The sequence below is a fragment of the Perognathus longimembris genome, chromosome 12 (assembly GCF_023159225.1).
Source record: "Perognathus longimembris pacificus isolate PPM17 chromosome 12, ASM2315922v1, whole genome shotgun sequence".
In the NCBI taxonomy this organism is placed as follows: domain Eukaryota; kingdom Metazoa; phylum Chordata; class Mammalia; order Rodentia; family Heteromyidae; genus Perognathus; species Perognathus longimembris.
Window position 1 is genome coordinate 61,483,523 of NC_063172.1, and position 24,501 is coordinate 61,508,023.

At 42.0% G+C, this 24,501-nt stretch overlaps 1 protein-coding gene across 6 annotated transcripts in view; it reads left to right on the top strand.

The window, feature by feature from the left end:
• Positions 1–24,501, top strand: part of Chd7 (chromodomain helicase DNA binding protein 7) — a 198,780-nt gene that overhangs the window by 150,740 nt on the left and 23,539 nt on the right. For all 6 annotated transcript variants that reach the window (XM_048358974.1, XM_048358978.1, XM_048358979.1 and 3 more), the window contains 11 exons: positions 431–674; positions 1,887–2,063; positions 8,113–8,256; positions 9,866–10,121; positions 15,415–15,625; positions 16,159–16,354; positions 16,992–17,159; positions 17,369–17,548; positions 21,057–21,167; positions 21,254–21,459; positions 24,156–24,355. In XM_048358974.1, the coding sequence (XP_048214931.1) occupies positions 431–674; positions 1,887–2,063; positions 8,113–8,256; positions 9,866–10,121; positions 15,415–15,625; positions 16,159–16,354; positions 16,992–17,159; positions 17,369–17,548; positions 21,057–21,167; positions 21,254–21,459; positions 24,156–24,355 (2,093 nt within the window). The remainder of the gene's footprint in view (positions 1–430; positions 675–1,886; positions 2,064–8,112; positions 8,257–9,865; positions 10,122–15,414; positions 15,626–16,158; positions 16,355–16,991; positions 17,160–17,368; positions 17,549–21,056; positions 21,168–21,253; positions 21,460–24,155; positions 24,356–24,501) is intronic.

Consider the following 24,501-nt stretch of genomic DNA (forward strand, 5'->3'; position numbering starts at 1 on the left):
CAGAAATATGTAGAAGTAATTCTTTCTTAGAAATTTTCATTTGAAAATGTATTTTTGCTAGCTAGGTACTAGTGGCTCATGCCTGTGATCTTCCTTACTCAAGAGGCAGAGATCTGAAGATTGCAGTTCAAAGCCAGCCGGGGCAGCAAACTCTGTGAGACCCCTTATTTCCAATAAACTACTTAAAAAGCCAGAAGTGGAGCTGTGGCTTAAGTGGTAGAGTGTTAGCTCTGAGCAAAGAATCTCAGGAACAGGGCCCAGGCCTTAAGTCCAAGCCCCAGGATGTTCACAAAAAAAAAAAAAAAGATTGTTGTTGGCTATAAGAAAACATATAGATCTGTATCAGTGCCAAGAGAGTATAATTTTGTGAGAAAACAGTGATGTCTAATGTCTATACTCATTAAGCTTTCCTCTTTATTTTTCCTCAAAGGCGAAACTGCATTTTAGCAGATGAAATGGGTTTGGGAAAAACTATCCAGTCCATTACATTTCTCTATGAGATATATTTGAAAGGAATCCATGGCCCTTTTTTAGTGATTGCCCCATTGTCCACAATCCCCAACTGGGAAAGGGAATTCCGCACCTGGACAGAGTTGAATGTCGTTGTGTATCATGGGAGTCAAGCTAGTCGTCGGACCATTCAGTTGTATGAAATGTACTTCAAAGATCCCCAGGTAAAACTTCCATGCGGTTCCCCTTGTACTCAGTAAGTGTATTTGAAGGTGTAGAAAATGTAAATATTTCAGGACTAGACTTTACTGAACTGGGAAAGTTTTTTGAAATTTCTTGGCCAATTTATATAGTCCTTCTGCATCTATGGATACTGCTCTTTTTGTTAAAACAACAACAACAGCTTTTGTTATTCTGTTTGGTTGAAAGAATAAAGCTTGTTTTTTCCTTGGACAATCACTGAGACCTGTTTAATTTAATAATTTAATATAAAACAATTGGAAACCAAATAAACAAAGGATAACTAAATATGAGTAGAGAGTATATTTTGTTATACTTTTACTAGAAGTAAAGAATATTAGGCTTTGGGAAAAACAGATATCCAAGGAAAGGGCTTTATACTTACGGCTCTTACTGACAGCTGCTATAATTTTTTCGTGATCTTAGTTACTTGTATGCAATTATGATATTGAGAATGAAACATGATAAATGGCAAAAAAGGATAATATGTTACAGTTTTAAGCTATAACTAATAAATAGGTAACACTTAATTGGAAATGTTTGTTTCATATATGTGTTCGGTTTTTGTTTTGTTTTGTTTGCCAGTCCTGGGGCTTGAACTCGGCTTGGGCGCTGTCTCTGGCTTCTTTTTTGCTCAAGGCTAGCTCGCTACCACTTGAGCCACAGTGCCGTTTCTGGCTTTTTCTATATATGTGGTGCTGAAGAATCAAACCCAGGACTTCATGTATACGAGCCAAGCACTTTACCACTAGGCCATATTCCCAGCCCATATGTTTGGTTTTATAAGCTTAAATTCTGACATACAATTTTAGGGAAAACTGTTGAAATGGATGCTTTTAGTTTAGCTTGAGATTTGACAAAATTCTAACTTGTACCCTACGTGCCTTTTTTATTTCAAGTGTTTCAGTGCTTTATGGAAGTTTTTAAAGAATCAAATAAGAAAGTAAAATAATTTCTAAATGTTGGATGTAATTTGTAAGGAATTTGAATCCAAGATTTTAGTAGCGATTTTGTAATTTCTTTTATTTGTCTTAACAGCCTAAAGCCTCCAAAATAAGTAGAGTGCAGAATGTTTATTGAAAAGAAAGGGATTCCTTAAGAGGGATAGATAAATCGATAAATTTTATACTGTGTCTTCATCATCAACATTAATAATATAAGGACTAGTCCTTAATAACTCTGAGTTGTTCTTGTAGGGTCGAGTGATAAAGGGGTCCTATAAGTTTCATGCCATCATCACAACATTTGAGATGATTTTGACTGATTGTCCCGAGCTGCGGAGTATTCCCTGGCGCTGTGTGGTTATTGATGAAGCCCACAGACTGAAGAATAGAAACTGCAAGCTGCTGGAAGGCCTCAAGATGATGGACTTGGTCAGTGCTCATACTGGTGAATCCATTGGATCAGCATAACGATGCTTACTGACTTGGTAGTTGTGCTGCTCTGAATTTGACTGGTACCCCTGAAGGGCGTCCACAAAGCCTACCCAATGTTATGATAGAGTTTTCTGAACGTTCAGTTACTCAGAGTTACTGTTGCCTTCTTAATTCATACTCTGTATGCTCGCACTTTTAAACAGTCATTTCACAGCAAAATATAGTCACGATATTTTTCCCTGAAGGGAGATTCAGGTATTTGCTACACTGTTTTGTTTATAGCTTTCATTGTGGGGCTGAGCTTTACCTCAGTGACAACTGTCTGGTTATGGACTGGGGCACGTAGGTTTCATCTCACTGGCATGACTCAGACCTGTAGATGCAAGTTCTCAAAAGGTCAAGATATTACAAGACCTCAAATTTGATCTGGAGTTTTACACCATACCTGTCTCAGACATCCCCAACTTTGTTTCCACCTTACACAGAGAGTTTGGTTTTCTTGATTTGATTTGTACATGTTTTTCACATAGTATCATGGGATAATATATTGTAGGAACAGCAGAATTTAGTTGCTTTGTTGTGTTCTACTGCAGCATACATATTATCCTACTAGGAACTACTACATGGTCTGCTATTCTTTTGCTTTTATTGCTTTTTTTTTTTTTTTTTTTGCCAGCCCTGGGGCTTGAACTCAGGGCCTGAGCACTGTCCCTGGCTTCCTTTTGTTCAAGGCTAGCACTCTACCACTTGAGCCACAGCGCCACTTCTGGCCTTTTCTATATATGTGGTGCTAGGGAATTGAACCTACTGGTTTCATGTATACGAGGCAAGCACTCTACCACTAGGCCATATCCCCAGCCCTGGTCTGCTACTCTTAAGTTTCTTTTCACTCCGCAAGTGTGTAATAACCATTTGTTTTTCTTTCTTTCTTTTTTTTAATCTGAAAATAACTTTGTTTTTCCTTATCCACTTAAATGATATTTTGCATGTGTAGACTTAAAAGTTCAAAGTATTCTTTTTTCCTTTCATGCATTTTTATTGTTATTATAAAGGTGATATACAGAGAGGTGACAGTTATGTAAGTCAGATAAGGAGTAGTACGTTTCTTTTTTTAACAATATCAACCCTTCTCTCACTTTTTCCCAGTTTTTCCTTTCTGTCCCCACTGAGAAAAGTTTGTTTTCTTTGTTGCTGCTTTTGTGTTTTCTTTCCTTTTGTCTTGGATGTTCATTTATCTGTCTTGGGAGGGTGATGGAGGGCACAGAAGTGGTAGAACAAAGGGTGAACAAGTGCAGCAATCATACTCACTAGACATTATGTTGGAAAAGAACCATACAACTTGGTTTTCATTTTTAATGAACCTTTTGAAAGAAAAGTTAATTTCCATGTAGGGTGTCTTGGGTGATTTAACTGATCAAAAAGTTTTTTGAACAGGTTTTTAAAATCTTTAATGTTCAAGACCTACAGATTAGTAGGATCACTTGTTAATGGAGAGTTAGAGATGGGCAGGCATATTTTGTATATTTAAAGACAGTCACTATTGGAAAGAACACCTAAAGCTTTCTGTGGCAGCTTCTCTGAATAGTTGCTTCTATTCTTAAGAGGACTGGATTAACAAACTCGTTTTTGAATTACAAATAGGCACAATCTACTTTTTGCCTAAAGGAAGAAGTCTTTAAGTTACCTTGTTTAGGATGGAATTTCCCATCTCACTATATAATGAATTATCACTCATACTGTCCCACATCCTTTATCAAAGCTTACTATTTTTGGTGACCAACCCACAAAACAATGTGAGCTTCTAGTGACAAGGACAGACTCTTATGGCCTCTCCAGGTGGTGTTTTAGCATTGCATTGAAGTAAACCTATATTTGCAGGTAAAGATACAAAACCATAAAATTTGTAGTTATTTCTTTGAAGTTGGAATTCACCTTTCTGGTGATCCACTAAGGGCAATAGTATGACCGTTTTCCTAAAATGTAAACAGCCATCTTACTAACTTATCTTGTAGTTGCATTCTTTTATCAATACCATATAGATCTTTACTATAAAGCAATCTAGAAGAAATTCGTTTAACTCTCTAGCAGTCTAGTCATTTGGATATTAATGAAATTACTTTAACAGTTTATCAATGAGTTAGAATTTTTTTTAATAAATAACTTTCCTGTTGCATATCAGTGTTGCTTAAACTAACTTTGCAAATGATATGTATGGAAACTGACAATATTTGTGTGTCCCAGTGAGGTAGACAGAGAAGGCTGCCTACTGCCACTGGGAACCTGTTTTGAGGGGCCTGTCATTGCCCTCTTGGCTAGTCCAAGTACCCAGGATACCAGGACTCAAACTCAGTTCCTGAAGCTTGCTCATTGGCTGGCGCTCTACCCATGAAGCTAAGCTCCTGATCCCCTTGTCACTCATTTTTAACTGGGAAGCTCCAATTAAGAAATGAATCAATGCTTGTTTTTCTAATGATTGAATCTTTAGCTGGACACCCACCTGTAATTCTAGCTACTCAAGAGGCTGAGATCTGAGGATCACAGTTTGAAGCCAGCTAGGGCAAGGAAAAGTCTCTGAGACTCCTTTCTCCAATTAACCACAGAAAGCCAGAAGTGGAGCTGTGGCTCCAATGACAGAGCACTAGCCTTGAGCAAGAAAAGAAGCTCAGGGACAGTGCCCAGGCCCTGAGTTCTAATCGCAGTACTGGCACAAAAAGTCTTTAGCCAGGTGTCAGTGACACATACGTCAAAGACTAGCTACTTGGAAGGCTAAAATCTGGAAGTTGGTAGTACAGATTCAGTCTGGGCAGAAAAGTCCCCAGGAGTCTATCCAAATAGGTAAAGCTTGACTGAGGCACAGCTCAAGTGGTAGAATGCCAAACAAGCATGAGGCCTGAATTCAGAACACCATACCAGCAAGGGAAAAACATGATGATAATTTGTATTTCTTCTTTCTTGCTTGTAATCCCTGCCACTCAAGAAGTAGAGATTGGGATGACTAAGCCATCCTTGGTGACAAGTTAGCAAGACTCCATCTCAACAAAAAAAGCCAGGCATGGTGGCACATAAGTAAGATCTACCCTGGGCAAAAACACAAGACATTATCTGAAATAGAGCTGGAAGTGTGGCTCAAGTGCATAGTACGTGTGAGGCCCTGTGATCAAATCCCAATATCACCCCCAAAAATCTTTATCTTAGCAAAAGCTTTATTTATGACGTAAGAGACATTATTGTTGAGAGCAGAATATATTTGTATTTGTGCAATTATGAGTAGTTTTTTATGTGGTTCACATATAAGCATCATTGGTACATATAAATTTGTTACTTCTATGCCTTGATCCTAGAGTAAGTCATAGTTAAAATACTAATAGGTATATTCATTCAACTAGGGTCCAGGTTCCAGAGATCTTCTGTTACTTGTGTTAGACTGAGTTAGAATAAAAAGGTATTTGATAGATGTGATCATCAAGTCAGTTCCCAGAAAAGGAACACAACTGTCTTCCACTCTGCTGGGGTAGGAAATGTTTGCTGAGGTGGTATATAGACAGGCAGGTGGTCATCCATCACCTGACCATCTCCATGGAAGTGTGTGACAACAAAGCCACCTCACCTCTTTGTCCCTCATTGACAAAGCGTGAGTGTCATAAAGGTTGTAGTAATTTTTCATTAATTATGTTGTCTATGCTGTCCATGTCAGAAAGTCCCCCACATAGTAAAGAATATGCTGAAATAAACCTGAATGCTTACCACTCCATCAGAGCTAGAAGGAGTGATGACAGTGTAGGGAAAATGTATAGTTTCTGGCAGAATTAAGCTTGGATATAATAACTCCTAATAGCCTGAGTTGGAGTTCCTGTCCTTTTTCAAAAAATAACTTTATGGGCTGGGAATGTGGCTTAGTGGTAGACTGCTTGCCTAACATGCATGACGCCCAGGGTTCAATTCCTCAGTACCAATAAACAGAAAAGGCTGGGAGTTTGCTGTGGCTTAAGTGGTAGAGTGGTAGCTTTGAGCAAAAGAAGCTCAGAGACAGTGTCCTGGCCCCAAGTTCAAGCCCCGGGACAGCGAGTGGAGACTTGGGCCTACTAATGTTCATATGCAACTCACTACAGTCCATATAATTTGTTACATTGTTTATATGTAGAAGATCTTGAATTGATTTGCAGACTTCTTAACATTTATGAACTTAATCAGTGAAGATTATGATCGTCCCTCCATCTTCAATCAGAAACCTATTAAGAGAGAAAAAGGAAAGAAAAACACTGGACTGTTTTATCTCACTGTCAGAGAGTTTCATCCACAGAGAAGATACGGTAGTCATTAAGAAAACTAGTGAGTGTTTTTGTATTGGGCTTGGGCAGGACCTCGTTGTTTAGCTCAAGCTAGCCTTGAACTCGCTTTATAGCTTAGGCTAACCTTGAATACACAATTATGCTGCCTCATCTTCCTGAGTGCTGGGATTACAGGCATGAGCCACTAGGCCCAATATCACTCCATTAGTATTTCCTGAGCACATACCCTGTTTGGCAACTAAATTTTGCCACATTTCAAGTTAAATCAGCATATTGTTCCTCAAATACTATAAACCTAAGTCATTTTCTAAGTCTTTCTTAAGTCATTTTCATTGTCTTCATGTGTTATATACCAAATAGCCAAATAAGGCAATGATAACAGTCATAATAAAGCTCCTAAGGGCTTTAGAGTCACTCTTAAGCCTCGTCATTTTATTTGCTTTTTAATTTTTTTGTGTGATCTTTAAGTGATGTATGAAGGATGTACCATGTAACAAAGCAGTTTATGAATGTAATGCATCTAGATGGGTGTCCCCCCCCCCCAGGCCCATCCCCTTCCTTTTTCTTAATTTTGTGATCTATCCAATGAATTCTTGATGAATTTTTCCACTCTTCCCCCCGCTTTATTGCTTTACTCTCTTCTCCTTGGTCCCACTCCCCCCACCCCTGCCCCACCTTGCATGCATCCATTCCCTCATGCTCATTTTGTTGGGCCTTGACCAAGTATTTCTAAAAATTTATACTACTTGAGCTCTATCTATAGAGTCTTACAAAATCTCTAAGTAAACCTGTTGAGTGATATGCAAATAGTTACAAATGAATTGACTGAAGTATAAAAGCCTGATCATTTTAAAACAGTTCCTCTTTTTGTTGCATATGTATAAGTAAAAAGACAAGGTACAACTAGAGGTTTAATTGAAGAAATATTGAACATAGTTCAAAGAGAGAAAGCCAGGAGTGATTTTTTTATTTTTTTGCATATTGTTTTTGGTTTGGTTTATTTCTGCCTGTCCTGGGGCCTTTCACGCTTGCCTGGCTTTTGGGCTCGAGGCTGGCTGATGGTTTACCATTTAAACTCTATTTCTATTTCCTCTGTTGTTGTTTTGAGACAAGTTCTCAGAACAGTCCGGTCTTGAGTTTGAAATCTTCCTTGCTCAGCCTTCCCAAGTACTGGGATCATTAGGTTTTCCACCAGCATGTCCAGCACAATAGCTGATTTAAACAATAGATTGTGGCATCTAAATCAAGACCTGATCTGTGTGCAGTTGAAAATTTGTGCAGAACAAAATGGTTTTTCATATGCTATTACATTTAAAAGAGCTTCTTTTGTCTAAAATGAGTCATGCAGGAAGCAGAGCGCAAGATGGGAGACCTGTTGCGCAGAGAGCAGTAAGCCTGCCCCTCCCACCCTGAATAAATAAATAATTAAAAAGCTTTCATGGAAAAGAAGAATTGAAACTTCAGTGACTTAGAGAGCTATCATACTAAAATAATGATTTAATAGCCTCTGGAAGAAACAAGATGCAGGATGCATTTAAGTTGTCTACAGAGTTTCAGAGAGGACTCTCCATGTGTCTCTCTGAAGTGTGGACCTTATTTTTTTCTTATATCTCTGCCTCAGTGCTTAATTTCTATGTCATGCTGAACTACCACCATGAGCACAAGTAGAAAGAAGTAAGTGGGCATACAGAGAAAAGCAATGGTCTTAAATGGGGGTTGCTCTACACTTGGATCACCCGCTTTCCTTATTACTGTAGGAACACAAGGTGTTGCTGACGGGAACCCCGCTGCAGAACACTGTGGAGGAGCTCTTTAGCTTGCTTCATTTCTTGGAACCAAGTCGCTTCCCTTCAGAAACCACGTTTATGCAAGAATTTGGTGATCTAAAAACAGAAGAGCAGGTACTTCTCATCTCTACTTCGTTTTTCAGTCATAAAAGGAACGATTAGCTTGTGAAGTTACCAAGCATTAATGATTGAAGTATTTCAGAATGTAGATTTTTGAATCACTTTTTTTCTTACCTAGCTAACAGAGCTCCATGTGTCTTTCCATTGAATTAAGTCACTATCTCAAAGATTTTCTTGTTTATCTGTTTGCCCTCACAAAAGGCTATTGAGTTTTGTAGAAGCGTTCTGTAGCTGGTGACATAATTTTCAGAGATTTCTTTCTTTCCCCATTTTGTCATCACAGGCCTGGGTGCTGCCCTTGCACTCTTTTGCTCATGACCAGCAATCTACCGCTTTGAGCCACAGCGCCTTTGAAAGGCTTCTGGTAGTTAATTAGAGATAAGTCTCACAGACTGTCCTGCGGGGGCTGGCTTTGAGCCGTGATCCTTAGATCTTGGCCTCCTGAATATCTAGGGTTACAGGCGTGAGTCACCAGCATCTAGCTAATGTTTAGAGGTTTCTATGCTACCTGGTGGCTCTGCTGTGAATACTTGCATGGACAATACTAGAAGTCCCTGAAGTTTCTAGAGCTGTTACCTGCTGGAGTTCTGAGCTGACCACCATGTGTCCCTGAATACATTGTTTACTTTCCTTGAACTTCTTAGGCAAGTGTCCCACCAGTTTGAGCCTCATTCCCAACTCCTTTTGTTCTTTTAGTGTGGCTTTTTAGATGGGGGTGGAGGATCTCATACTAACTTTTGCCGGAGCTGGCCTCAGACCTCAGTCCTTCTGCCTCTACCTCCTGGGTAGCTGGGATTATAAGTGTACATCATCATGCCTGGTTGCTTGCTTTTTGAGGCCTTCTTATTTCATTTTAGAAACGGGATTTCTGGGAGACATAAATGAGATGCTCTGTGTGAAAAGAACTTGTTTACTTCATACAGTGTAAGAATTAAGTGGGTATTCATATGTTTTCATGTGCCATATCTGAAATGAACATGAAGATGAGCTTGCAATCTTGGTCTTGTATTTGTGTGCCTTGTATCCAATGTACTGTCTAAAACCTGAGTTTAGTTCAGAGTAAAGTTTTGTTTTTCTAAAATAAAAACTATATATGTTGTGGTTATTCGTGGAATTCATCAGTGTATTCTTTCAATTAACTTACATATGTATATATCTAGAATACATATAAAATATTACACATATTACGTATCTATTGACTAACTTCTAGATGTTGGTCACTCATTTTTTAGCTTTCTGTAAAGGAAGAGAATATAGCCTAGCACTCTGTCACATTGCTCTTTTTTCATCCTCTGTGGCCTAAGACAAATAGCAGGGAACACTAAGTTAATAAGCTTTTTTTTTCCTTGCTATGTCCTCTTCAACCCTTCTGCTTATTGAAGACTCCTAGGTAAGTGATAGTGTCCGTTTCTCATAGAATCGGCCAGCCCTCCTATGTTTACTTCTCTTATGACAGTTGAAAGATTAGCTCCTTTACACCCTTACTAGGCTTTGACAAATGCAAAGAATGTTAAATAAATAAAATAATCCTAATTTTCATGTCAGGTTACATTTTAATTGAAGCAAATGGTCATACCAGTATTTACCTAAGGTCCTTTTTTAGGTGCAAAAACTTCAGGCTATTCTAAAGCCAATGATGTTGAGACGTCTCAAAGAGGATGTAGAAAAGAATTTGGCCCCCAAAGAAGAAACTATTATTGAAGTTGAACTAACAAACATTCAGAAGAAATATTACAGAGCCATCCTTGAGAAGAATTTTACATTTCTTTCCAAAGGTGGTGGACAAGCTAACGTACCTAACCTTTTAAACACTATGATGGAACTACGAAAATGCTGCAATCATCCATACCTAATCAATGGTAAGCCTACCCACTTGTGAATTTATTAAATGATGAAAGAAGTTCCAAAAATTCCTCTCTGCCCTGAGACTGAGGGATTTCCTGGTGTGTAGCCATTACTGCTCTGTCCACTCACGTGGATGCCTCCTCCTATGGTTGCCGTGGTGACTAACTAGTGCCCTTGCAATCCTGAAAGTGCAGTCTCTCCTTGTCTCCTTTCAAGTAACAGCATTTGTACTCCGTAGCTAGACACCATCCGAAAGGCAATCAGCTAAGGACAGATTAGCTCTCGCCAGGGCTTTCTTGGAGTGTGTGCACGTATGTGTGAAGGGGGGGCACCGCAGAGGATCTCTGGCCTGGGGCAGCAGCTGCTGGTGGCCTCAAGCCTCTAATTCCCACCAGCTTCCCTAGCGTCTCGAGGCCTTCAGCACATTCTCAGGAGATGAGAGATGGACTTAAAGCTTTGGCTATCGTTTGTGTCTTTCTGATGGAGACATCATTGGCCTGCCTGTTCTTTTTATTGAGTCCATAGTGTCCTGTAACCTATATGAGTTAAAACTCTGATATACTTCCAAAACTTGTGAGGAGTAATGCATACCTGTGAGATCAAACCCCTCAAAGGTTATAGGGTGTCAAGGATGTGAGATGGAAAAAGTATTGAGAGGAGTCTCTGTGAGGCAAGCCTCTAGTGAGAGGAAGGATTTTGCCAAGCAGAATTTGAGAAAGAAAGGGTGTTGAGACTGAAGTCATAATACAGAGAGAAACCTGAAAACAAAAGGAGAAGTTGCCCCAAGTATAACCGTGTGTGTGTGTGCGTGATTGTGGGATGACACGCTCGACTTTCCCTTTAGGCCTCAGATGCTAGCGCGGGACACTTTGGCTCCAGCGGAGGTAGAAAGACACGGCCAGTGCTTAAGTTAAACAGCCATATAAAGTAGGGCTCTGGATGATTAGGCAATATCCTATTAAAGGGGGGGGGGGCGGGGGGAGAGGGGGCTGAAAGCCAGTGGCTCATGTTGTAATCCTAACTACTCAGGAGATAGAAGCCAGCCTGGGCAGAAAAGTCTACCAGACTCCCATCTCCGAGATAATGTGCAAAAAGCCAAGCTGGAGGTGTGGATTAAGTAACAGCAAGCAGAGCAAGAGGAAGGACAGACAAGTAAGCAGAAAGACCAACTTAGGACTGATGGCTGTGGTCCGGACAGCAGGAAAATCTGAATTAAAGAAAGGTAGTGGCGGGGCTGGGGATATGGCCTAGTGGCAAGAGCGCTTGCCTCGTATACTCGAAGCCCTGGGTTCGATTCCCCAGCACCACATATACAGAAAATGGCCAGAAGTGGCGCTGTGACTTGAGTGGCAGAGTGTTAGCCTTGAGCAGAAAGAAGCCAGGGACAGTGCTCAGGCCCTGAGTCCAAGGCCCAGGACTGGCAAAAAAAAAAAAAGAAAGGTAGTGGCAGGCTAATGGGGTGCGTGTGCACCATTGTAAGAACCTCTAACCTTTCTTCCCTTCACGGTGTATGTCTAGCAGCCACTGTGGTTCCCCAAATCCCTACTCCTACAAGGCATAAAATGCTGTGTGTCCTGAAAATAAGATTAGAGCTGAGTCATTCTGTGACATCAGTGAATCTTGTTTTTAAACATTAGTATTTTTAGCTCTGTCTTCTAGAGATAGTATCATGTATGATAATTATATGTTTAATATACCAACCTGTGTAAGAGCTTGTAAGACCAGTCTGGTGTCAACCAGCCTGCTGGTAAGTTGGGGCAATAAGTAGAGCATACTTTTGAGCACCCACAAAATAAAAGCACAGGGGCACCCACCCAATTTTGTATTTAATAGGTGGTAAAGAGAAAATAAATAAAATAATAATGGACTCTAATGAGAAAGAAGAGAAAAGGAGATACCCACAAAGGGCTTGGGTGCTGGCAGCAGGTGCATTTCAAGAGGGGCTCAGCCATGGTGAGAGCGCCCCCCCCCCCCCAGTTGAACATGCCTGGTGTTTTCCCCAAAACACAGCTGATAAGTCTCTTCAGTGCCTGGTTACTCTCCGAGTCCCCCTGTAGAGCTCTTTTGTTCCTCTGGAGCCCGAGGCCTGCCATGTATGGCGCTTCTTGTAATTGGCCACACTATGAGGTCGGCTCTCCGTCCGTACGTGCTCCTGTGCTTTTATTTCGTGGGAAATTGTAGTTTGAAAATGGTTGAGTTGGGCACAATGGCTCGTGTCTGTATTATTGTAGCTATTTGGAAGGCAGAAGTCAGGAGGATCGAGGTTCAAGGTCAGCCTGACCCCTTCTCAACAAGTAGTTGAGAGTCAGTAGGTGAGACCCTAATGCTGGGGCATGGTGGCATGCCCCAATACATGGGAGTTGGAAAGTGGGGAGATTGTAGTTCCAAGCAAGCCTGGGTAGAAATGTCTGTTCACCTTCATCTCAACAGAAAGAACTGTGTATAGCGCTGCATGTTTCTATGGAGGAAAAAGCTGGGAATCTAAATCTTTGCCTCTATAAAGGTCTAAAATGCAAAACAGGTAGACTGTGGTCCAGGGGCATGCCTGAGAATAATGCATGACCTTGTTTCAAAATAACCCATGAGAAAAGAGTTACGCTCCGCCATAGAGTGTCTGATTTCAAGCCTCCTATACATGAAAAAAAAAAAATCAATATACACTCATCTGCCCAGATAACTTAGGTAGGCCTTGTGTTACATGGAGATGGCTACAGGGCTAGGGCTAGTCTTTCTCATCCTTAATCTGGGTGTCATTTCCTATCCCAGATCCTTCTCTGCACATGGTGATTAGTGACCATTTATGAGGAAGTATTTAATTTTAGAAATTAAATTGAGATGTGCTGGATGTGGCAAAATAACTTCAATTCTTTAGCCTTTCTGCATTTGTAAAAAAGTAAATAAAAGCAACTCCATGCAGTAGTTGGCACCCATAACTTAATCACAACAATACAAAAAATTTTAGGTATTATGATAGAATGCAAAGTGTATAAAGAAGAGAAATATTTTAATGCAGCTTGGTATTTTTATTTAAATTGTTAGAATAATGTTTGGCACCCTAAGAGCTCTGAGTGTTGCTTGTCTTTGTCTTTTTTTTTTTTTTTTTTGCTAGTCCTTCCTGGGGCTTGGACTCCGGGCCTGAGCACTGTCCCTGGCTTCTTTTTGCTCAAGGCTAGCACTCTACCACTTGAGCCACAGCTCCACTTGTGGCTTTTTGTGTATATGTGGTGCTAAGGAATGGAACCCAGGGCTTCCTGGGTTCCTAGGCAAGCGTTCTACCACTAAGTCACATTTCCAGCCCCTTTTCAGGGAATCTCTAAGAAAAAAACATTATCTGTTCGCGGCTAATACATTTAGATGACATTGCCTCGCTTCCCTAACATTGGTTGATGTGCAGACTTCAGACTGGAAGTGAGTGTTGACACGCACTGTCAAATGTGCTAACCATGCTTTCGCTAAGCATTTTGGTGATCATATCCATTTCCAACTAATTTTCTGACTTATGTCGACAAACCTTACATCAGCATAAATCATTAGTTAGAAATTTTGAAAAATTGGCTGTAGCATCAGAAGCTAGAAGTTGCCTTCCTTCCTACCTCATTTCTTTTGATGTCATCATAACAAATTCAATGTTTAGAGAATCATAAACGATATACATTTGCTGATATTTTAAATAAAGTATTAGTATAAACTGGCTATTACTGAATTTTTAACGAAGACCTGAATTGGTTAATTCAGCATACTTCATGAGGTCAGAAAGAATAACGTTTTTCTTACGATTCCTTTTTTTGCTTTAATTATTTCGTTTTCATACATGCATGTAAAGTGTTTAGATCCTATTCACCCTCAACATTCATCCTTCCACTCTCCAAAAACAAAACTGTTTCTATAATTCATTTATTGTGTATATTAGCTGTATAAAAGGATTTCACCAGTGTATTTCACATACATATATTTTAATCAGATTAATGTCCTATATTGCTCTTTTTCCTTGTTGCTCTATCCTTCTACTATAAAAAAGCTAATCTTGATACAGACATGCTGTATTTACTATTACTTTTACTCCATCATTGTTTTCCTCTCTCCCCTCCCCTATCTCTCAAAACAGTTTTTATTTATTTACATATATAAATGTAATATCATAGACTTTTCTGCCCAGGCTGGCTTTGAACTGTTATTCTCAGATCTGAGTGGCTGTATGGCTAAATATCCTGTGAAGTTTATATATCCATCTTGTGTATTATTAGTTCACCTGTTCAAAGCCAATAGTGGGATACAAAGTTTTTGGCTGAGTTCTAGGCTGGAAAATGATCCATTAGGTGCAGGAGTTTGTTGTGTTTCCTGAAGAATTGGTAAGCACATCCTCCACTGAAGGGGAGGTAGAGGACCGAGCCTAGGAGACAGGTACTGAGACCAGTGTCACAGAATTCAGGTTCACTCGTGACCTGGGCAGTTGAAGAAAGCTTTTCCTGCTGTTTCCTGAGTAAGCAATGTCTTTGGTCAGGAGGAAGTGCTGGGGCTTTGTTTCTTAGGAATGTTCCATTGCTCTCTAGTGCAAGAGGCTTCTCACTCAAGTCCTTGAACAAAACAAATCCACACGGAACTGTGAGGAGAAGAGGGGATAGGCTGTTTTCATTTTTAGCTTATAATGGTTCGATAATTCAAGATGGAATTTCAGAAAATTATTAGGTAAGGATGAATTCAGAAGATTTCTTTAAATCTTCTAGTGGAAGATATATATTCAAGTCCCCCCACCCCCCAAAAAATAAACACGAAGAAAATGAGCCTCTCTTCAGCAGCCCTCCCTTTTGAAATGATACTGACATGTGATTATACACCTAAGCTACCTCCCTTGCACCTTAATTGTTAGGACTTGACTTCTTTGTTTCCGAGTTTGAGAGCAGATTTTGTTGTTTGTATTTATAGTCAGCAAGTAAACAGTTCATTTCTTTAGCAATTTAGGTTCCAATTTTCCTGTAGGTATCTGGCCCGTGGCTTGTTTCCGCCACTTCTGGCTTGCCAGTCTGTTGTTGAAATTCAGTTTTAGAGGCGGCAAACATTTGTTTGTTGAAAATGTAGTTTTCTCCCTAACTGGCTCAATGTGTGGTGCTTCAAACTCTGATCCATTTTATGCAGCCATGATTTTGTGTGGACTCCACTTTGAGTAAGCAGATAGATCCTTGTCCACAAACGAGTTCAGCATTCGGTTCCTACAGTTTGCAGTGGGTTTTGAAAGCAGATCCATTGTTTTTAGTAATAAAAAAAAAAAACCTTTTACAGTATTCACATTATGCTGTCCAATCTCTGCAGGTGCTGAAGAGAAAATTTTGGAAGAGTTTAAAGAAGCACACAATGCAGAGTCTCCAGATTTTCAGCTCCAGGCAATGATCCAGGCTGCTGGCAAGCTAGTGCTGATTGACAAGCTGTTGCCAAAACTGAAGGCTGGTGGCCACAGGGTGCTTATCTTTTCCCAGATGGTGCGCTGCTTGGACATTCTGGAAGACTACCTCATTCAGAGACGGTGAGGCCACCACGGCGTAGGAGCAAAACAAGAAGGGGAGAAAATAAAGGCCCTACCCGGGCTCTGAGTGCTTCACCTACAATTGACATTTATGAGAACGGGGAATGGAGTGGGGGAAAAAAAACCTGTCACGTCTCCTTTTTTAGTTGTATGTAGTTATTTTATGCGAGGACCGCAGGGGGCCATCGCATGCCTTTGTGGGCAGTTTTCCACGTTGCAATCATTTCGTGGGGGAAAAGGCTTCTTACTTAAATTAAATTGTTATCTTGCTGTTGGAAGGGTCAGCTATTTTTACAGTTTCACTATTTTACTGAAGAGGAAGTAAAGTAAAAATTTAATCTTTGAGCATTCAGCCAAGTGTATGAAATACTTAGGAAAAACACTATTTGATCTGAAATTATTTCTGTTAATTATATTGTTCTATGAGTATCTTCCTTACGGAAGTACTTACTTAAAAATAAAAATGGGAAAATGGAGCGCGAATCTGCTGGCTGTCTGTCGGGCCTCCTTGTTTAGCTTCTTGTTTTTTTTAGGTACCCATATGAAAGGATTGATGGCCGCGTGCGAGGCAACCTCCGCCAGGCCGCTATCGACCGATTCTCCAAACCTGATTCCGATAGGTTTGTCTTCCTCCTGTGTACAAGGGCAGGAGGTTTAGGCATTAACCTCACTGCTGCTGATACCTGCATCATCTTTGATTCAGACTGGAACCCCCAAAATGACCTCCAGGTAAACATACAAGGAAATCTTCCTGGTACCTTTTTTTATTCTATGACAGAGAATCCCAGTCAAATCAATAAATTGAAGTCATGTCATTGCTCAGGCTGGATTCTATAATTCAGAGGAAAAATCACCTAACAATCAGTTTCTAAATAATATGGGACAATAGTACAAGATGCATTCTCTCAGTTTGTTCATCCCTTTATAAACTGTGTGACTACTGGAGCCTGAGGTTTTATAACTGACAAGTAATTCTTGTCTTTCTTGGGTACCAGTTGTCAGATTGGGCTGCTGTAGCGGAGTGTCAGAAATTAAGCTACTTATAACAATACTCATGTATTTCTCAAAGTTCCAGAAGTTAGGAATCTGAGATGAGTTTTAGCTAGGTTGGGTTCTTGGTAAGTGAACACTGCCTGGTTTCTGGACAACTGTCTTCTTGCTACATCCTCACTAGTAGAAAGAGAATGAGTTCACTCAGGCCTCTTTGTAGGAGCACTAATCTCATCCCGTCCACATGACCTAATTACCTCCCTAAGTCCCCCCTTTTTACATCCATCACACTGGGATCAGCATTTGAACGTAGGGATTTAGGAGGGACACAAACATTGATTCCATGCAGTAGCCATTTTCTCTTTTTCTTTTTTAGGCTCAGGCAAGGTGTCATAGGATAGGACAAAGTAAATCTGTGAAGATCTACAGGCTGATCACAAGAAATTCCTATGAAAGGGAAATGTTTGACAAGGCTAGTTTGAAGCTCGGTCTGGATAAAGCTGTGCTACAATCTATGAGTGGGCGAGAAAATGCTACCAATGGGGTAAAGTGATGCTTGTGCAAACCATTCGTTATTCTGGCTCTTCGTTATATAGCTAATAGGAAATGAATCAGCACCTCATATTGTAGCTGTTTGTCCGTTTGTGGCATTTTCCTTTGCTTTGAGTCAGTCCTCTGAGAAAAAGGAAACATTTAGTCTTGAAACATTTTAATTCAAAAGTGTGTTGAATTTAAAAGGTTTCTCTAAAACAGGTACAACAACTTTCCAAGAAAGAAATTGAGGATCTTCTACGAAAAGGGGCTTATGGTGCCCTCATGGATGAGGAGGATGAAGGGTCTAAGTTCTGCGAAGAAGATATCGACCAGATCCTCCTCCGGAGGACCCACACTATTACCATTGAGTCGGAAGGAAAGGGATCCACATTCGCAAAGGTGCGAGGCCATCCGCCGCAAGATGCTAGGTTTATCTACACAGCGTGGTAGAGTTCTTGAAGAGCCACTGTCACGTTCGTGAGGATAACCCTGGAGAAGCTGCTCACAAAATGCATGCATAACATTTGCTTCCTATTAACTCCCAGGAGTGCCCCTACATGTTGGGTTCTCTTAGGTGTGTTGTGCACCTCTGTTCCTATTCCCCTGTGATCACCCCATCCACTCCACTTCTGAAGTAGCTTCCTGTCCTCATCCTCTTTCCTCAGATCCTGATTCCTAAAACAGTCTATCAGAATCATCAAGTCATTCCTATCCTATCTTTATCATCTGTTTTCCCCTCTAGCTACAACCCCGTCAGTCTTTATTTTGGTCAGTCCTGGGGCTTGAACTCAGGGCCTGAGCATTGTCGCGGGTTGCTTTTTGTTCAAGGCTAGCTCACTACCACTTGAGCCACAGCGCCGTTTCTGGCTTTTCCTATATATGTGGTGCTGAGGAATTGAACACAGGGCTTCATGTATATGAGGCATATTGCCAGCCATACGTCTTTTTTTCATACCCAGTCTACACTGGCATAGTCTACTCCAGATGTATCTATCTACTGCCCCCACCCCCAGTCTGAACTGCTCTAGTTAATGACTGTCTGACTCCCTGACCTTCCATTTGAGAGCTCTGAGCGGCTCTATATTCTTTTCTAACTGTCCACACTGAGGACCATTCTACGTTTATGTTTAAAAGCTTTATTAAAATTTGCTTACCACAAAACTCACTTATATGTATAATTCAGTACATTTTAATATTACATACTGGCTTGTTCACCCAGACACACCTTCGTGGTTCATTAGCCATTAGTCCTTTTTCTTTGCTTTTCTTTCTTTGGTTGGTCATGGCCTTGAACTCTGAGCCTGGCTCTGTCCCTGAGCTCTTCAGCTAAAGGTTAGCGTTCTACCACTTGAGGCGCAGCGCCACTTCCGGTTTTCTGGTTTTCATTGGAGATAAGAATCTCAGGGACTTTGCTGCCTGGGCTGGCTTTGAACTGTGACCCTCAGATCTCAGCGTCCTGAGTAGCTAGGATGACAGGCATGAGCCACCAGTACCCAGCTTAGCCATTAGTCTTTATATTTCTTCTAGCACTTTCTCACTTCAGTCCCTGGAAATCAGTGATGTACTTTCTATAGAGAAACATAGATAAGCCATTCATTCTTTACAGATTGTATCATTAATTTCTTTTCATTGCTGAACAATATTCCGTTCTAAGGGTATAATACACTTACCAGTTGATAATGAGCACTATTTATTCATTGGTTGATAGTGAATTCTGGGCTATTTCTCCTGTTGGGTTATTATGACTAAGATTATTATGAACTCATGTGTACTCATTTTATGTTTTTTTTTTCTTTTCTTGGGCATATGCTAAGAGTGCAACTTTTAGCATGCTTAGTTGTTTAAAAAGCTATCAGACTTTTCTAAAGCGATTCTGCTACGTTTCCTTCCCACGGGCTGTGCGGCTTACAGCTTGGTTTTCTCCATATCCTCACCAGACCTTTGGTTACCTGACTTTTTAGTACCACTTGGCTTTCTTTGCATTCCCCTGATGCCATCTGAGCATCTTTTCATGTACTTGCTGGCCGCATGTAGATCATCTCTGGAGAAAGACCTATTCAAATCCCGTTTTAGTGACTAGTCCTTTTCTTACTGAGTTTAAGGCTTCTTTATGAATTTTTCCATTATTAGATCATACGATTACAGGGCCAAAAATGGTGGCTTCTACGTACAATCTCTGCTACTGTGGTGATAGAGACGGGAAGGATCACAATTTGAGGCCAACCCAGAAAAAAGTTCCCACGATCCCCATTTCAACAGATAAACTGTGCATGGCGGTGCATCCTTTGTTGTAGCTATGAGCAAAGTGGAGGTGGAGGTAGGAGGATTTCAGTGTGAGATCAGCCTTGAACAAAAATGGAAATGATTTGAAAAAAAATAAATAAAGCACAAAAGGACTGGGGAACGGCTCAAATAGCAGCATACTTGCCTGGCAAGCCTGAGGTCCTGAGTTCAAACTTCAGTGCCATCAAACAGAAAAAGTAATGTTTTTCTTCCAGTCTCTTAATCATGTGTACCTTTAATGATGCTTGGCCTGTCATTTTTCTTTTTATCACATGGACCTTCAGTGTCTTCTCTAGCCCAAGAACACAAGGACTTACTCCTGTGTATTCTTTTGTGCGTTGTGTCATTTTTGCTCTTGTAAGTTTTGTGCATGCCGTGTGTGCTGTGGATATCTTGGCCGCTGCACCGGTCTGCAAGAGCTCGTTCCTGGGTTCTGTGACCCAGAGCCGCCTTCCTACTGTCCTTCAGCCTCTCTCTAGGATCCTTGTTCATTCTGCAAATACCATAAAGTCCTTGTGCACAGCATGAAGCTCCTCATTCTGTCCTCCAGTACACACACACACACACACACACACACACACACACACACACACACACAACACACAATTAGTTCTCCTGCATACCAACATTCAAGTGCCAGAGTTGCATCCTGAAGCTACTCCTGGTTTCATCCCCTTTCACACTTCACAGTTATCCAAGGTTTATCTCCATGAACCTTCTTTTAAATCATGTCATTCCAGGCTGTCTCCTTTTCTTCATGTTTACATTCCCTATTTTCAGTCTAAAGTACTTCAGTGGCCTGTCTCTGTACTCCAGGACATTTCACAGGACCTCTCCTAAGATGACTGTGGACCTGATCACGTCCACCTTGAGATGACTTCTATTTTGAAATAGCTCATGGCTTCCTCAGGATGAGTTCAGACTCTGCTAACCACACGCACAAGGCCTGGCTTGCCCTGGCTTCTGCCTTCACCAGCTTGCCCTTTGGCTGCTCTTCTGAATATATCATCCCCTTCCCTTGTGCCTTTGCGCATGTTCTGTAGTGAACATTTCCACCTGCTTTTCTGTTTTATGAGTGTTATAAAATATTCTTCAAGCATTCTATTCAAGAGTAGCCTTCTCAGTTCCAGCAGTATCTTACCTGACTTTGTTAGGGGCCCTTCCTCTGTATATTGCTTACACCTGTACGTACCTCTTACCTACCTTTTTTTTTTTTTTTTAATCATACTGCAGTGTTCACCCCTGTTTCCCGGTCTGCCTTAATCTCTGGATAGTGACCTTTCTGAGGAACAATCTTTTTTATTTTTAAGGTGATGTACAGAGGGGTTACAGTTCCATACATAGGTAGTGAATACATTTCTTGTCATACTTTTTATCCCCTCCCCTCCCTCATTTTTCTCCCACCTTTCCTCCCCCCACGACGCCTCCCCTGAGTTCTGCAGTTAATTTCCAACATACTGACTTGTGAGTGTCGCTGTGCATTGGTTATCTCACTTCTGTGCACCCTTCTGTAGGGCCCAGCGGTGAAGGATACACTCATCTGAGTGAATATATAAACAGAGTTGCTTTGCATTCTGACTCTGAGAAAAACATCTTAAAATAATGCATGCTTTTTCTCCTCTAGGCCAGTTTTGTTGCATCTGGAAATAGGACAGATATTTCTTTGGATGATCCAAATTTCTGGCAAAAGTGGGCAAAGAAGGCTGAATTGGACATTGATGCCTTAAATGGGAGGGTAAGTGAGAAATGGTGTTAGACACTTACCTGTCTCCCCCAAGGTCCTCCTCCCAGAAGTTTCACACGCATGTGCTCTGTTGCTAGAACAATCTGGTTATTGACACTCCACGAGTGAGAAAGCAGACCAGGCTATACAGTGCGGTGAAAGAGGATGAGCTGATGGAGTTTTCAGACTTGGAAAGCGATTCCGAGGAAAAGCCCTGCGTCAAGCCGAGGCGTCCCCAGGATAAGTCCCAGGGCTATGCCCGGAGCGAGTGTTTCCGGGTCGAGAAGAACCTGCTGGTCTATGGGTAAGGTGGACTCACGGTGTTACGTGGAATTGTATCTTGTGTTTGTTTGGGCCTGTGTGACTACCAAGCAAATGTCTTTCTGGCAGCCCTGCACCACGGGGTTCCTTCGGTTGAAGGATTGCAAGTTGAAATCCTCCCAGATGTGGCAAGATCACCATGTGGGCATACTGGGTACCTTAAGGAGCTGTGATGGATTTAAGGTTACTTGTAGATTATCCATAACTGGGAACAAATTCTAAAACTTAAAAGAAATTTCTCTACTTTACCTTGGCATAAACTTGCAGTTTTTATATAGCTGATATTTTTCTGCGTTAAAATACTACCAAAAATAATCTCTTATTAAACTCTTTCAACTCGTTTGAAACCTTTGAACTTTTTTATACCATTTCTCCTGCTGCTCTCCAGGCTTCCAAAAGGATGGCTCTGTGTCTAATTTATCTCTGAATCGCTGAGGCTTTCCACACGCAACTTTGAATGGCAGGGTGTTCCGAAAGTATCTGAATCAATAGATGAGAGTTCTCTCATAGATTGGGGGACCATAGGCAAATTCCATTAAAATGATAGCCACTGCCACCAAAGCACTCTTTCTGCTGATGGGATGGTGTCCCGCTCGTGATAATTTCTTCCAGAGAATCCCCATCAGTGCAGAACAGAGGCAGATGTTGGTGTGATGTGCAGCGTGCTCTAGCTGGTCTTGCCTTGTCTGTCCTTGGTGTTCTTTCTCAGGCAGCTCAAGGCCTGTTTGGAGAGAAGGCTTTGTCTCTGTTGATGTCCAGGCCTATGTCCTGGCCCTCCTAACACACACACAATGCGTAACACGCAGAACTGATGGGCTTCACCTTCACCCCGGCCTGTGCTTCCTGCTTCCTGTGGCACACAGGGTGTCAGTTCCTGATTTTTAAATCATCTTCTCTTGCTGAACTCCCGCTTTGCAGCTTCTTGAGGATAGGGCTCTTTCTTTTTATCATCTGTGCGTGGAGCTGTGCCAGTGGACACATTGAGTGCTAAGTAACACTTATGCAATACACGAAGATCAGCACAAGTCCATGCTGTATCTTAGCAGCTTTGACAGCACTGCTGGACATTCTCTCCTACCTGCTCTGTGTGGGCAGAGTCTGCCATCTCCACCCTTTGCTCTTTGCACCTGCTTCCCTGCTTCAGTCATTGACAGGAAGCCTTAGGATGGGAACACATTGGAACTTGTGACACTGAGAAGGGTGCTCAGAGCATACCATCTCGCAGGCAAGCCCTCCCTCTTCCCACAGTCATCCCTGTGGATTGATCAAGTACTGTGTGCTGAGCCCTGGGCTAAGATACTCTTAATACCAAAAGGGCCAGCAGTAGAGCAAGCAGATAGCCAGATGTGAGGATCGTAGGACAGGGAAGTACTCAGCTAGTGGGACATCGTAGACTAGTGCATGTCGCCTACAAGACACAGATCTTAGGTTAGCCTTTGACTTCTGGGTCTGGGAGGAGTCAAAGAAGGAATTCCATAGGACGTGATATGTATAGTCTTGGGTGGGATAAGCAGAATGAATCTGCCAGTGTGTAAGGGAGCTTTGGTGGAGAAGAGAGGAGGAGGCGGTCCCTAAGCTCAGAGGTAAGGGCCAGCTCTGGTTGAAGAACTGAAGGAAATTCTCAGGAGGTAAGAACAGTGGGGAGTCGGAGGAGACCAGCGAAGGTGTGGAAGGCAGAGTATGAGAGAGAGGCTCTTGGCTACTTGCTTCAGGAGAGGCCAAGTTCTGCCGGGCTCAGCTCTCAGCTGTCACCATGGATGGACTGTGTATACCGCGAGCACTGCCTTGAGGCTTGGGGCTCCATTGCTGCTCCTTGGGAGAGGCACAGCTCAAGTAGCACCTGCTGCCTCCTCCTCCCGCTCCCCTGCCCCCTCCTCATGCCTTGTATGGTTGCACTCTGCAGCAAGCTGAAACAGCACAGCACCATGGCCTGGGCCTATGACATGAACTGGCTGCTCAGCTGCCTTTATTCATAGTCTTTCTACGTGAGGACCTGAGAGTCGACTGAGCATCTTTCCTGTGAGTTCTTTTTTTTTTTTTTTTTGCCAGTCCTGAGGCTTGAACTCAGGGTCTGAGCACTGTCCCTGGCTTCTTTTTTGCTCAGGGCTAGCACTCTGCCACTTGAGCCACAGCGCCACTTCTGGCCGTTTTCTGTATATGTGGTGCTGGGGAATCGAACCCAGGGCTTCATGTATACAAGGCAAGCACTCTTCACACTAGGCCATATTCCCAGCCCCTCCTGTGAGTTCTTATATGTCGACTTGTCTGTCTGTCTGTCACTACCTGTTCAAAAGAAAAAAACTTCAAAGCTTTTCAGTTTTCCAGCAAGTTTGGGCATTCCCTTTGAGGAGGATAACACAGCCAGATCTCTGGTATTGCATCTTTGATTTGGAGTAATTACAGCTACTTTGAGTCATCCTCTGTCAGTTACCTGGTCAGCCCTAACACATGTGAGCCATAGCGGAAGGAAGCAGAATGCAGTTTTCATGCCACCGTGGCTGGCATCTGCGCAGGAAGGCCATGCTGCCTTGCGGGCCATGCGGGCCGTGGCGGTGGCTGCCCAGCACTACCACTTAGGAGTAAACTTGTGACCTCCTGGATTGCTCTCTTGGCCCCTGATATGGAACCTTGCTAGTTTTGACGTAGAGGCTCCTTACTGGCTATTTATTTACTTTCCAGCTGGGGTCGGTGGACAGACATCCTGTCTCACGGACGCTACAAACGTCAGCTCACCGAGCAAGATGTAGAGACCATCTGCAGAACCATTCTGGTGTACTGTCTCAACCATTACAAAGGGGATGAGAACATCAAGAGCTTCATCTGGGATCTGATCACACCCACGGCTGATGGCCAAACTCGAGCCTTGGTCAACCATTCTGGTAGGTCTGCTTCTGGCTCTTTGTCACCTGAGTCTCAGACAGCTGCTGGAAACGTCCATTGTGCTCCGATAAAGAGGTGCTGCAGTGAGCCCTCGAAGCCCTCTCCTGTCCCCTACCATCCCTCCCTCTCGGTGTCTGCCCCTTAG